Source organism: Micromesistius poutassou, assembly GCF_964030765.1.
Source record: "Micromesistius poutassou genome assembly, chromosome: 10".
Taxonomy (NCBI): Eukaryota; Metazoa; Chordata; class Actinopteri; order Gadiformes; family Gadidae; genus Micromesistius; species Micromesistius poutassou.
The window spans coordinates 3,909,865-3,924,505 of NC_140280.1; the positions used below are offsets into that span (position 1 = coordinate 3,909,865).

Consider the following 14,641-nt stretch of genomic DNA (forward strand, 5'->3'; position numbering starts at 1 on the left):
TCTTTAAAAAATAGATCAAATACAAAGACAATATATAATAAAAGTTGTATTTTAAATTTGAGTAGGCCTACATTTGAGATACAAAACAAGTTACAAGTTACAAGAAATACATGTATGGAAAATATGTATATTTACACTATGTACACCGGATAAAAGAAGTGACTCTTAATAAATAAATATAATAAATATTGTAAACTCGAGATCTGCATGTTTTAACTGTCATACCCACTGACGACCACAAGAGGAAAGTGTTACAGCGTTTCAGATGCGCAGGGGCTTCACCGACAGGGGACAGCAGTGAGTCCGCTGCGTCTAAAGTAACTGTAGTACACTATATAGGAGCAGTGTTGCCAGATTGGGCTAGATTACCCGCTGCGGGCTGCAGCCAGATTGGGCCTGTTGCAGACTGGCCCAATATGGCAACGCCGGACAGGAGACGAAGAAGAGGAGCGGTGACGTCAGAGAGCCTGGGAAAGAGCGGTGCCACAGATCATAGGCTTGTAACTTCAAAATAAACGTTTACGTTTTTTTCAGTTTAAACGTCCCACGGGATATAAAGTTATATAAAAAGTTATAAAACAATGTGAAATAGGCCTATACAGCTCAAAGAAATTAGGTAAGTACAAAATAAGTCACATAGTGACGGCTCTGTACACAGTACAGAGCCGTAATCAAAATTCCAATATGAAATACTATATATAAAAAAATATAAAAACAGAATATAATCCGAAAGCAGAATATTTTAAACCGTTTATGATCTAAATTGAACACACGTCTGGCGTCGTGCGCATGCGCAGCTCACGGCGGTTCCTGTCAAGTGGCGAGCCGAGTCTCTGGGATTTTACCCATCATGCACCTCTGTCCAGTGTGACCTGTCTCTGGCCTTGACGCCTGCAAACCCGCAACCCGCTAACCGAAACTTCTCCAACGGACTCAAGTGTCCTGGTTCCAGGTGTTTAGCCCGAGTCGCTTGCGGAACCTCGCCCCGGAGAACCCGGAGAACCATGCTGAAATGTAGGAGTGTGTGGAACAAGCTGGCGCCCCTCGGGAGGTCGTCAGCGGCGGCGGCGTGCCGGCGACCTGCGGCGGGCAGGACGGGTAAGAGAACCCTACCTCTGTCCGCTCTAGGGTCGCGACCCTCCACGGCTGAATGAAGGGTGGTGTGGCAGCACGCGGGGCGGTGTTTGACCCCCCCCTGTGCCGCCTCGCCAGGACGCAGTAAGGTGAACTGTTACATCATAGGGAGCATGGTCGCCGAGTTATTATGTGTGTACTTCTGTTAGAAGTTTACACACGTGTGTGTGTGTGTGTGTGTGTGTGTGTGTGTGTGTGTGTGTGTGTGTGTGTGTGTGTGTGTGTGTGTGTGTGTGTGTGTGTGTGTGTGTGTGTGTGTGTGTGTGTGTGTGTGTGTGTGTGTGTGTGTGTGTGTCCATTTAACCAGTGTGCGTCCTAACATAGTGGAGCTAGTGACGTTTCCTCCCACATCATGAGGTCATCAGACCAGTCTGTGTGTACATAATATTGTATAAGATATTATACAATATTATGTATAATATCTTATACAATATAAATCATGTGTACTTATGTTTACTCCAGGTCTGCAGCAGGGGGGCGTGGCCTGTCGGGTCCCAGCGGCGCCCATGTCTACGAGCGGAGCAGGGGGTGGGGGCGGCGGGCAGAACATGATGTACTTCCTGCTGGTGGGCGCCACGGCCATCGGGGGCGGAGTCTATGTGAGTAGTGATTGGTCGGGGCATCTGAGTGGCGTCTTTAAGTCGCCCCCCTGAACTTAAACACCTGGACGACACCTCACTGGAACCCTATCATGAAGATGAGCGGGTGGTTTTGCCCTGACTGTCTGTCTGACTGACTGTCTATCAATACACAACACTTTATGCTTGTCTGACAGTCTCTGTCTGACTGAGTGTCTGTCTGACTTTCTGTGTCTATCTGCTATCACAAGAAATATCACAAAACAAGTGTCTTACTGTGTCTGTCTGTGTGTCCTTATTTCTCAAGACTCAATAAGGCTGTTCGTTTTTAACATTTGCTCGAAATTTTCACTCCTAATCGATCACTTTATTTTTCTATTAAATAAGTGAATGATGGCAGCTGGCCCTATGTTGCGTCTCCTTGTTCGTTCAGACTCACTAATAATAATAGTAATGCAGTCCTATGAATAGTGTTAGTATCGTACAACACGTTACACTTTACTGTCTGTACAGGTTTTTAAATTATTCAACATTTTCAGTAGCCTACAGCACTGCATATTCAACCATAACTACTTCCTAGTGGTTGTGTTATGGTATTACTATTTCTTGGTGGTTGTATTCTGTGTATTATGGTATATTAATGAGTATTTCCTAGTGGTTGTATTCTGTGTATTATGGTATTAGTATTTCCTGGGGGTTGTATTCTGTGTAATACGGTATCAGTATTAATGAGTGTTGGGTTAACAGACGTACAGTACAGTGCGAGGGGACAGACAGCGCTACGACGAGCGCATCACAGAGATCGCCTCCAGACCCACCAAGTCGCAGCATGACTCGTACATCCAGACCCCAGACGCCGGTGAGTGGGCTGGTTTCACACACTCTGTGGTTCATGGATTTGTACTGTGTCTGTTTTGTGTGTTGTTGTTGTTGTTGTTTTTTTTATTTATAGTTACACATTTATGAACACGTTTAAAGTTACACATTTCTTGAAACGCTGACTGCTATAAAAGATTATTAGTCCAGAACGGTTCACATTATGTGGTGAACTTTCCACTCTGCATACTTTATACAGTAGACATGGTATCAGATAGGATGATACTCAGACACTCTGTTCTACTCTCTCCTTCTATTAGATTCAATAGCTGCAGAACCAGAGACGGACGCCCTCCCATCGGCCCCTGAGGAGGAGACCCCAGCCCCAGTAGAGGAGGCCCCAGTAGAGGAGGCCGCAGTAGAGGTGACCCCAGCCGCAGTAGAGGAGATCCCAGCTGCAGTAGAGGAGATCCCAGCCGTAGTAGAGGAGACCCCAGCAGTAGAGGAGGCCCCGGCAGAGGAGTCCTCGGCCCCCAGCTCCAGTGAAGACAGCCCAGGTAGTCCGTCCCTCTGTCCGTCCCTCTGTCCGTCCCTGCATGTGAGGTGGTCCTGTCTGGGGCTTCATTTGAGGAGGTCCTGTCTCCACCTGCACGAAGGAGGTCCTGTCTGGGGCTTCATGTGGGAGGTCCTGTCTCGGGCTTCATGTGGGAGGTCCTGTCTGGGGCTTCATGTGGGAGGTCCTGTCTGGGGCTTCATGAAGGAGTTCCTGTCTGGGGCTTCATGAAGGAGTTCCTGTCTGGGGCTTCATGAAGGAGTTCCTGTCTGGGGCTTCATGTGGGAGGTCCTGTCTGGGGCTTCATGTGGGAGGTCCTGTGTGGGGCTTCATGTGAGGAGGTCCTGTCCAGGGCTTCATGTGGGAGGTCCTGTGTGGGGCTTCATGTGAGGAGGTCCTGTCCAGGGCTTCATGAAGGAGTTCCTGTCCAGGGCTTCATGTGAGGAGGTCCTGTCCAGGGCTACATGAAGGAGTTCCTCTCTGGGGCTTCATGTGAGGAAGTCCTGTCTGGGGCTTCATGTGGGGAGGTTGGGAGGGATGGTGTATGAACTGTAGAACATGAAAGCTAAACCCTCAGTCAGTGAATGGTTATACTGATTCATTTGGACCACGAGAAGCATCCAGACCAACGGCCTGGTAACAACAGACTTTGTCCATGCATCAAACTGCCCGGACACTGTGATTAAGAAGTTATTTTACCTGGGATACTTTACTTTAAGATATATGGAAGCAGAGTAGAGAGAGTACAATGTTACTTACCAAAGTAGCGTTTCTACAGCTTTTACTTTGAGTTCTTTATACTGTGCTGTATAGGTGTGTGCAAGTTCATACATTTGCAGTGTGGTCTACACGTGAAGCCCCAGTATGTGTTGCATATGCAAACATTGGCGTCCAGCGGACATCATGCATGACCTCATGGAACAGAGTCCTGATCTGTGACCCTTGACCCTAGGACCCTGCCACCATGTGTTGCATGCTGAATTACTTTCTCCCTAACCCTCCCTCCTCCTCCAGACGTTTCTAACAGGTGGTTGTATGTAAACTGTGTTGAAACTCTCCGTTATTTCACCACCGACTTTCACCACACTTTTCTTTCTTCTAGGCCCAGACTATGAACAAAATACTTCTTGGTCTTATCACAGTCTGATAACGTGTGTTTTAAAGATTAAAGACCTTGAGTCCTCACACATCGAGAGCTCGAGACGGAGACTCTAATTAAAAGTTGGGCTGCACCAATGTTAAATGTCTTTGCCCATTCCGTTATTAATAAACTAATATGGGCCGTTAAGATTGAATCGCTAGGGTTCCATACACAGTGATAATTTCCACATGCAAACTCATATTTTAAGATGCATATAAATATATCATTATTTTTTACATGAAACGGTTAAATATTGGCGTTTCATGGCCGACTGGCCGGTGGTGGATGTGTCGTTGGTGGATGTGTCGTTGGTGGATGTGTCGTTGGTGGATGTCTCGTTGGTGGATGTCTCGTTGGGTGGATGTCTCGTTGGGTGGATGTCTCGTTGGGTGGATACATCATTTCATCCCTGATTAACGCCGTCACCCTGAATGTCAAACATCCGTCTTGTCAAAACCCTCCGCTCGTCAAACCCTCTAGAACCTCACACTCCCGGGGACCCAGCCGGTGTGGGTCCCTGATGGCATGCCCGCCGCCGCCGCACTGTGCATGTCAGTACAGCATGTCAGTCGCCGTGGGGTGTTTCTCATGCGGGACGTGGGCAAACATTAACCTAGGTAGCCTAAGTTGTCATAAGCCTAGGTTCCGATAGATTAACTTGGATTCTATTCATACTTTGCGGTCACGTGACTACCTTGGATACCTGGAGGGCAACAAATGCTGGCAAAATGGCGACGAACAACGGCCAACCAGGGGAATTGCAGCCTGATTGGCCAATACAGATTTCCGATACTTAAATAAATAAACTATTTAGACCATTTGTCACAAAATGTTAAAATTAGATACGAAGAGAAGATAAACATACTCAGAACTTGTGATCCATACACAGCACCCGCTGATGTAGGTTATTCATTGCTTTGAAGATGGCAAAGACGCTACCAGACTTGGAGTTTGGAGATATTTACATTTATCTCATAGAGAATCCGTCACGTTATACCGCACAACAATTGAAAGCCTACGGATGGGTTAACAACGCTGTCGTATGAGAGGTGAAAAACAGGAATATCTTCATAATCAAAGCAAAGGTGAATGTTACTATTCCACCATCCACTATGAAATGTCCCCTTTTGTCTGCGATTACATAGCCAATGTGGTCTTATTATAGCCCGATCATTCACTAAAATACACATAGAAAGATTAAAGCATCCAGCATATGATTTCAACAATGTGTGAGGGCAGGGATGATCGCACAGTTGCTGTTACAGAATGCTGCGCGATTTAATCTGCACTGTGTGACTGCTCACAGAATGAGCACTGGGCGGAGATGTTCGCGCATTTCAGAAGCAGGGAGATTCCGTACAAAAATATATGTCTAATTTGTCAGTTTGCCATGTGTATGCCTGGCATAAATGCTCCCGTTGAACTAATCTTTCCATCATGGCGGTATTTGGACTGAGAGGAACCTAAGAACCGTTCGTGTGGTAAAACTGGCGACGTCCTGATTATGTTACTAGGTTTCGTTGCTGGAGTTCTTGCCCGCCAGCCAGTGGTTGTGACGTCACGTGCAAAGTATGAATAGAACTGCAACTCTTTGAGTCCTCTCGAAATGGCCCATACAGCATCGCCGACAAACAATCCCATGATGTAGTCTGATTAACTCCTATTACCTCTGTTGACGTTGTGTCCTAACTTGCTTAACATCTTCCGCTCCTACAAACAGAAAGTGGACCGGAACCGGCTGGAGAACCTGCTACAGTAGAACCTGCTGCTTTTCTAGAACCCGCTGCTCTAGAACCTGAACCCGCTGCTCTAGAACCTGAACCCGCTGCTCTAGATCCTGCTGTAGTGGAACCTGCTGTAGTAGAAGCTGTAGAACCTGCTGCAGTAGAACCAGCTGCAGTAGAACCAGCCGCTCTAGAGCCTGCTGTAGAAGCAGAAGCTGTAGAACCAGCCGCAGTAGAACCTGTCGCTCTAGAACCCACTGCAGTAGAAGCAGCCACTGTAGAACCTGCTGCAGTAGAAGCAGCCGCTGTAGAACCTGCTGCTGTAGAAGCAGCCGCTGTAGAACCTGCTGCAGTAGAAGCAGCCGCTGTAGAACCTGCTGCAGTAGAAGCAGCCGCTGTAGAACCTGCTGCAGTAGAAGCAGCCGCTGTAGAACCTGCTGCAGTAGAAGCAGCCGCTGTAGAACCTGCTGCTGTAGAAGCAGCCGCTGTAGAACCTGCTGCAGTAGAACCAGCCGCTCTAGAACCAGCTGCAGTAGAACCTGCCGCTGTCGGAGCGGATGCCAGCGCCCCAGCAGAGAGTGGTAAGGGCGAGGAGGAGACCTGAACGTCTCGGGGTGAAGCCTGATGTCGCTTTCCTTTCCTTTCCTCCTTTTGTTCTTCCGTTTTGGGTTCTCATTCCCAGCTGTGGACCTAGCCTCTCAACACCTGTTAACGGTTAACGGCTAAGACCTCATCTCCTGCACACTGTGCAGTTCTACTAAACTTGAATCTCACCTTTTTCTTTTCCTTAATTTATATACAATAATTAAACTTGTTCTCTGGTTATTTTCAGGAGTAAAGTGCACGTCTTCATTTGGTCTTCAGCTGGTCATGTTTGGGTCATGGTTCTGCTTCAGCACATGACTCAGGCGTTTGGTTTTCACCCCCTCTGTAACTCTGTCTCCCCCTCAGTGGAACCCGCAGCCAGCCTACCTGTGGTGCCAGGCCACGCCCCCTACCTTCTGATTGGAGGAGGCACCGCGTCCTTTGCCGCCGCCCGCTCCATCCGCGCCCGCGACCCCGGTGCCAAGGTGGGTGATGGTTGCCATGGTAGTGTGGTTACCGGGGGTGAGTGGGTAATGAGGGAGGTGGTGATGGAGGAAGGTAACGGGTGTCCCCGCCCCCCCAGGTCCTGATCGTGACGGACGAGCCGGACCTGCCCTACATGAGGCCCCCGCTCTCCAAGGAGCTGTGGTTCTCAGACGACCCCACCGTCACGGACACACTGCGCTTCAAACAGTGGAACGGGAAGGAGAGGAGGTGGGCCCGCCGCTACGTTTCTCCCCTCGTCTCCTCCTCTTCCTCCTCCTCCTCCTCCCTCACATCCTCCTCGTCTTGCCCTCATCTCCTCCCATCATCCTCGCATCTTCTTAGTCCATCACCTCCTATTCCCCTCCTCCTTCCTCAAACACAACCTCCCTTCCTCCTCCTCCACCCTCCTCCACCCTCTCATCCTCTTTCTACCTCCATCTTCTCCTCTATACACCACCTCCTATTCTCTTCCTCCTCCTCCTTCCTCCCATACAACCTCCCTTCCTCTGCAACCCTCTCATCCTCCTTCTACTTCCATCTTCTCCTCTATACTCCTCCTCCTCTCCTCTTCTCCCTCTTCATCTTCTCCTCTATACACCCCCCCCCCCTCCTCCTCCTCCTCCTCCTCCTCCTCCTTCATGTGACCCTGTGTGTGGCTGATCTGCGGTGACGGGGTGTCTCCATGTGTATTAAGTTTTGTTGTTGTTGTTGTGTTGTCAGCATCTACTTCCAGCCGCCGTCGTTCTACATCAGCCCTGAGGAGCTGGCCGTGGCCCCCAACGGAGGAGTGGCCGTGCTCACAGGCAGGAAGGTCCGTACCGCTGCACCACCTTTTATAAAATAAACTAAACTTTTATAAAATAAAAGTTATGGTCTGTGTTGGTCAGTTTGAGCTAATGCCCTGACTGTCCACCAGGTGGTGCACATGGACGTGAGGGGAAACAAAGTACAGCTGGACGACAACACAGAGATTTCCTACGATAAGTGTTTGATCGCTACAGGTGAGCAGCCGCTTTAAAACGCACTAATTTAGGACCTTCCCCACTCGATGACTCCCACCTCATGTTGACTCCCCAAACCTCGATGACTCCTCCCACCTCATGCTGACTCCTGTTGACTCCTCCCCTTGTAGGCGGAGTCCCGAGGAACATGCAGGTGATCGAGCGGGCCGGAGATGAGGTGATGAACCGGACCACTCTGTTCCGCAAGGTGAGTGAACCGCCACTAGAGGGAAGCATAGTGCCTCTCGGATGGAGACGTTTTGTTCCCTGGTTGTTAACGAGTGGCCCATGTGTTCCAGGTAGAGGACTTCAAGGTACTAGACATGGTTTCCAGAAGTGTGAAGTCCATCACCATCGTGGGCGGAGGGTTCCTGGGCAGCGAGCTGGCCTGCGCCCTGGGCAGGAGATGTAAGAGCAGCCATCACATGACCTGTAACAATGTCATCCTCACCCCCTCACAGGACCCTAAACCCATTCACATGACCTGTAACCTCATCCCCACAGCATCACATGACCTGTAACCTCATCCCCACAGCATCACATGATCTGTAACGATGTAATCATCATGGGTTCACTACAGCAGCGTGTTTAACCTGAAGCCTGTTTGCCATCCGTCTCGTCCTCCTGTCCTGTCCTTTTTCTCCTCCATCTCCTCCTCCTCCAGCTGCTGACTCAGATCTGGAGGTGGTGCAGATCTTCCCGGAGAAGGGCAACATGGGGAAGGTCCTCCCGGAGTACCTCAGCAACTGGACCACCGAGAAGGTCAAGAAAGGTGACCGTCCAATCAGAACAGGACCTCGAGTCGGCATGGGAACGGAGGCTGCTGATCAGTCATCAACGCTTATTTTATTTAGCTAGTTAATACAATGGCAGTGTTTATCATATCTAAAAGATTTGCAGTAAAAAAAACATTGATTATGATCACGAGTTTAATAGGAACAATGTTAGTTAGGTTTTTTTTCGTCTATTTATTTCAAAGTAGTAAAGTGATGTGCTGAATGCACTACAGCGAGCATCAGAGCTGGTGTTCAGCTGACAGCCTGCTAATGGAGCGGTCTCTCCCGGGGGTCTCCAGAGGGGGTGAAGGTGATGCCCGAGGCCCTGGTGAAGTCCGTCAGCTTCAAGGACGAGCAGGTCCACATCCAGCTGAAGGACGGCCGCGTGGTACGTCTCTCCACCCTGGTGGAGCACCTCTGGCCTGGGAGATCTGACTAGTGAGGGAATCCTAACGGCACCATGTTCTCAAAGAGCTCATCCTGTGGTCGCGTCCCCCTGCAGGTGATCACGGACCACCTGGTGGCGGCGGTGGGCCTGGAGCCCAGCGTGGACCTGGCCAAGTCGGCCGGTCTGGAGGTGGACGCGGACTTCGGGGGCTACAGGGTCAACGCAGAGCTGCAGGCGCGCTCCAACATCTGGGTGGTAGGTCCTCCCCAGGGTCCGGTGGGGGTTTCCAGTTCTGTAGCCCACAAAACCTTTAGCGCTCTCCACTTCCGACTCTCTTCCCCTCATCCTCTCTTCTTTCTTTCTTGTCATAGTCTCCTCCTCCACCCTTCTTCGCTTGTCCTCTCCTCCTCCTCCACCCTTCCTCTCGTCCTCTTCTCCCTCACCCTTCCTCTTCTCTCCTCCTCCTCCCTCTCTCGTCCTCCCTCTCTCGTCCTCCTCCCTCTCGTCCTCTTCCCTCCTCCTCCTCCCCCCTCTCTCGTCCTCTTCCTCCTCTCCTCCTCTCCCCCTCCTCCACATGGTTCTAACCCCATCAGATCTCATTGAGCCTCCGTCATCACCCCACTAAGGGAGGAGGAGCTGGCTGCTAGCTACGACTCAACCAGGCTTAGACGGGACCTTTAGGAAATCATTCAAACGTTAAACTTCTGTTACCAATCATACACCATCAATATCTGTAGCGTGACGGTTATATGGTCATCGGAGCCTCTTGGATCCCATACTCTCGGCGAGGGACCCCAGTGTGGTGGCCCCTGCGGTCGTGTGTTTGTGACAAGGTCGTCTTGCTAATTGTGCCCGGGAGCCCCTCCTCCCTTCAGTCATGTTAATGTGCTGCAGGACCGCGCGCAGAGGGCATTGAACCGTCAACCCTGATGTCTATTATGACGTCGCGTGTTAAGTAGGTCATTAGAGAGAGGGTGTCAGAGACGCAGAGGAAGCCGGAGTAAAGAAACTAGTGGGCTAGTTCTGTAGGCGCCGTAGGGTCGTCCTCACCTGCAGCGCTATGCTACGTTATGCTACAAACCCTGTAGGCTCCGCCCCTCACCTGCAGGGCTACGCTATGCTAACCGCTACGCTACTTGTCCTGTAGGCTCCTTACCTGCAGCGCTACACTACGCTACACGCTACGCTATGCTACACACCCTGTAGGGTCGTCCTAATCTGCAGTGCTACGCTATGCTATGCTAGACGCTACGCTACATGTCCTGTACGGTCCATCCTCACCTGCAACGTGCTATGCTATGCTACATGCTACATGCTATGCTACATGCTACTCTACATGTCATGCCCTCGCCTTCAACTCAACCTCCATAAAGTAACCATAGAATACTGTAAAAGCACACGCATCCTGCTGGATGCCTGGTGATTTATTCATAGTGCTCCTCTGCCATGAACATGCTACATGTGCAGAGGAGGGCCTGTCACATAGCATGATGATATCAACATGTGACGCTTGATGGAAGCTTTTACCCCGTCTCCTATTACTGCTAAGTGCACCCATGTTCAGTGGAGTCCATGGTGGAGAAACTATGAGGGGGCTGCACCTGATTTTGTGTGTGTGTGTGTGTGTGTGTGTGTGTGTGTGTGTGTGTGTGTGTGTGTGTGTGTGTAGGCCGGCGACGCAGCGTGCTTCTACGACATCCGGCTGGGCCGCCGGCGGGTGGAGCACCACGACCACGCGGTGGTCAGCGGACGGCTGGCCGGGGAGAACATGACCGGCGCCAACAAGCCCTACTGGCACCAGTCCATGTTCTGGTAGGTCCTCTATGACCGGGGCCAACAAGCCCTACTGGCACCAGTCCATGTTCTGGTAGGTCCTCTATGACCGGGGCCAACAAGCCCTACTGGCACCAGTCCATGTTCTGGTAGGTCCTCTAGGAGCTCCTCAAGGTTGTTGTGGTCGGTCTTCAAGGTTCTGGTCGGTCCTCTAGGTCTAGAAGCTCCCTAATGTTGTTCTAGTGCTCCTCTAGGTTCTCTTGTAGGTTCTCATGTTCATCCATTAGGTTCTAGAAGGTCCTAGTGGGTCCTGAAGGTTCTGGGAGTTCCTCCTGTAGGTCCTAGTGTCCTGAAGGTTCTAGGAGTTCCTCCTGTAGGTCCTAGTGTCCTGAAGGTTCTGGGAGTTCCTCCTGTAGGTTCTAGTGTCCTGAAGGTTCTGGGAGTTCCTCCTGTAGGTCCTAGTGTCCTGAAGGTTCTGGGAGTTCCTCCTGTAGGTCCTAGTGTCCTGAAGGTTCTAGGAGTTCCTCCTGTAGGTCCTAGTGTCCTGAAGGTTCTAGGAGTTCCTCCTGTAGGTCCTAGTGTCCTGAAGGTTCTAGGAGTTCCTCCTGTAGGTCCTAGTGTCCTGAAGGTTCTAGGAGTTCCTCCTGTAGGTCCTAGTGTCCTGAAGGTTCTAGGAGTTCCTCCTGTAGGTCCTAGTGTCCTGAAGGTTCTAGGAGTTCCTCCTGTAGGTCCTAGTGTCCTGAAGGTTCTAGGAGTTCCTCCTGTAGGTCCTAGTGTCCTGAAGGTTCTGGGAGTTCCTCCTGTAGGTCCTAGTGTCCTGAAGGTTCTAGTCCTCCTCTAGGTTCTAGGAGGTCCTAGTCTCCTCACCATCACCCAACTCTAGAAAGTAGGCTGTAAAATCATAGGGTAGAGAGATAGAGAGAGGGGGAACACGGAGCAAGAGGCTGCTGTGGTTCATGCATGTTGACGTGAGGCTGACTCACCATGTGCCCGTGTCATGTGACAGGAGTGACCTGGGCCCGGACGTTGGCTACGAGGCCATCGGCATCGTGGACAGCAGCCTGCCCACCGTCGGGGTCTTCGCCAAGGCAACCGCCAAGGACACGCCCCGCGCCGCCACCGAGAAGTCCGGTACGCCAGACCCCCCCCCCCCCAGACTGTTCTAGCGCACTGAGACCCCCCCACAGACTGTTCTAGAGCACTCAGACCCCCCACAGACTGTTGCAGAGCCATTAGACCAGACTCTGTCACAGAGCCCTTAGACCAGACTCTGTCACAAAGCCCTTAGACCAGACTCTGTCACAAAGCCCTTAGACCAGACTCTGTCACAAAGCCCTTAGACCAGACTCTGTCACAGAGCACTCTCCCTCATTACGTTGTGAGTCCAACAGCCTAACCCCTAGACCATCCCTCCCTCTCCTCACTCGTTGTATCGGTCCTGGTTCCTCAGGGACGGGGATCCGGTCTGAGAGTGAGACGGAGGGGGTGGCCGTGAGCCCGGTGGCCTCCCAGACGGCCCCCCCGCCCAGCCTGCCCCAGAAGGACGACTACGGCAAGGGGGTGATCTTCTACCTGCGGGACAAGGTGGTGGTCGGCATCATCCTGTGGAACGTGTTCAACAGGATGCCCATCGCACGCAAGGTATGACTCCATCAGGACTCTGATTAGCTGGTCACGTACCAGAGTCAGGCAGAGAGACCCTCGGAGAGAGAGTCGGGCACAGCGAGAGAGCGTCAGGCACAGTGAGAGAGAGAGCGTCAGGCACAGCGAGAGAGAGAGTCGGGCACAGCGAGAGAGAGAGTCGGGCACAGCGAGAGAGAGAGTCGGGCACAGCGAGAGAGAGAGTCGGGCACAGCGAGAGAGAGAGTCGGGCACAGCGAGAGAGAGTCACGCTCCTTCCGAGCTCGCTGACGGAGTTCAGAAGGAACTGCATGCTGGGATGAAACTGAGATGTGTTTCTGCTTGCATTGAGTACGTTAGAATCTCTGATGGGGTTTATTCGTCTTACTACTTTCGAGTCATGTTTCAGTTTATAGTTAGTTCAAAACTATGTTTTAATAATTGTATTATTCATATCATGTCGGCAGACTCCTTAAGCTTGTCAGAAACGTAGTTTGATCTATCTACAGACGGGTTCAGTTCCCTCTGAATCGACCTGCTTGAATCTACCGATCCTGAGTAAAGTGTTTATTTGCTCCGTTGGAAGCGAATCGTCACTCTGCGTACGATCTCAGTCCATTAGCACGACTTTACGTGTTTCTGTCTGCCTTCCAGATCATCAAAGACGGAGAGGAACACGCAGATCTGAACGAAGTGGCCAAACTCTTCAACATCCACGAGGATTAGAGCGTGTGTGTGTGTGTCAGGAGTGTGTGTGTTTGGAGTATGTGTGTGTTGAGTGCGGACCGGAGCAGAGCTAATGGTGTGTGAAGGCTGTCGCGGCCGATAAACGTTACGAAGTTTGACGACCGCGCTGGGAGAAACCCGGCTGCTGAACCTCTGCACTGCATCTCACTTCCTGTCGTCTGCACTGCAGCTCACTTCCTGTCCCTGGGAAAAACACACCGGCGTGTATCCGTAATTAAGACGAGCGTTTGGCACTTTTTACGTTCTGAGTTGGTCGTGTGTTTGAACAATCAGTTTGATCCGTCTCATTAGGCCACGCCCACAGGGTGGAATCCATCATCCTCGTCGGGAAAATGTGATTCAAGTATAATTGTCTCTCTCTCTCCATCTATGGTCTCTCTCTCTCTCTCTGTCGGTCTCTCCCTCTCCTCCCACATCGCTCGATCAAGGATTGTATCCTCAGTGTGTCTGTGTGTGAGTGAAGGAGTTGGAAAAAAAGAAAATATGAAATCCGCAATAAAAAAATATTTTTAAAGTGAAACTCGTCTGATTTTTGAGTCGGTTGGTGTTCGTCCCCCTCCTCCGCCCGCGGGTGGAGGCTCCTCCGCCGCCGCGGCGGCCGCCTCCTACATGTAGGGCACATTGTGTTTGCTCCAACACATCTTGTTACTGCTGACACGCTGCCTCGATGTCATCGGAGCGCCGTGGCGGCTCTGGGAGCGCCGAGGAGTAACGAGCAGCCGAGGTTTCCGTCGCATTACACCCGGCCCAGCGCAGCGTGAGCGGCCGCTTCCCGGCATCGCCCGGTCGGACAAACGCAGGGTTTAACAATGCGAGGCCGGCGTGCTTATCTCTGCTTCAGGGGGACGGTGCCTCCGCAAACGATAGACCCTTCATGCTGTCCCGGGTTTATGTCGTTTATGGTGACACGATTTGATCCAAGTCACCGTGGAGACGGATCTCGTTCAGGTGTTTGTCAAACACCGACTGGTCCTTTAGAAGTTACCTTAGACTAGAGGAAAGGTTGTTGCTGCCTTTTATAGAGAAATGTAACGTGTGAATCTTTATTTAATTCACACATTTTAATTGTACAAGGCCATATTCACACTATATTCACACAGCCTACACAAGTGTCTGTGAAAGTAGGCATCAACATTTGAATCCATCATTTCATTCAGTGTTAGGCTACTTTGAGAAATTAACACAGTTTTAAATCAAGGAAGCTTCCATTAAAAGTTAATGTGGACATAAAACATCTTGGAGTCACATGACTTGAAGTAGAAAAAAACAACACACGGAGCTGTCTCTGCAGATGAGCGCAGAGAAACTCCTGGAGCGGA

The 14,641-nt window shown here is 50.9% G+C and overlaps 1 protein-coding gene across 1 annotated transcript; it reads left to right on the forward strand.

Annotated features, from left to right (window-relative positions):
• Positions 1 to 853: 853 nt before the first annotated feature.
• Positions 854 to 13,842, forward strand: aifm1 (apoptosis inducing factor mitochondrion associated 1). The gene is made up of 17 exons (XM_084473803.1): positions 854 to 1,098; positions 1,597 to 1,733; positions 2,460 to 2,571; positions 2,849 to 3,085; positions 6,898 to 7,016; positions 7,115 to 7,245; positions 7,738 to 7,828; positions 7,934 to 8,018; positions 8,150 to 8,226; positions 8,318 to 8,426; positions 8,683 to 8,790; positions 9,094 to 9,182; positions 9,297 to 9,437; positions 10,852 to 10,994; positions 11,962 to 12,086; positions 12,406 to 12,596; positions 13,230 to 13,842. Exons 1-17 carry the CDS (start codon positions 1,005 to 1,007, stop codon positions 13,299 to 13,301), a joined length of 2,061 nt encoding a protein of 686 aa, XP_084329929.1. The 5' UTR covers positions 854 to 1,004; the 3' UTR covers positions 13,302 to 13,842.
• The last annotated feature ends 799 nt before the right edge of the window (positions 13,843 to 14,641 follow it).

Excerpts from the sequence above, each read along its gene's own strand:
- aifm1 (XM_084473803.1), top strand. The coding sequence starts at position 1,005 with ATGCTGAAATGTAGGAGTGTGTGGAACAAGCTGGCGCCCCTCGGGAGG. Across the intron at positions 1,734-2,459 it reads CCATCGGGGGCGGAGTCTAT|ACGTACAGTACAGTGCGAGG; the intron begins GTGAGTAGTGAT and ends TTGGGTTAACAG. Across the intron at positions 7,017-7,114 it reads CCCGCGACCCCGGTGCCAAG|GTCCTGATCGTGACGGACGA; the intron begins GTGGGTGATGGT and ends CCGCCCCCCCAG.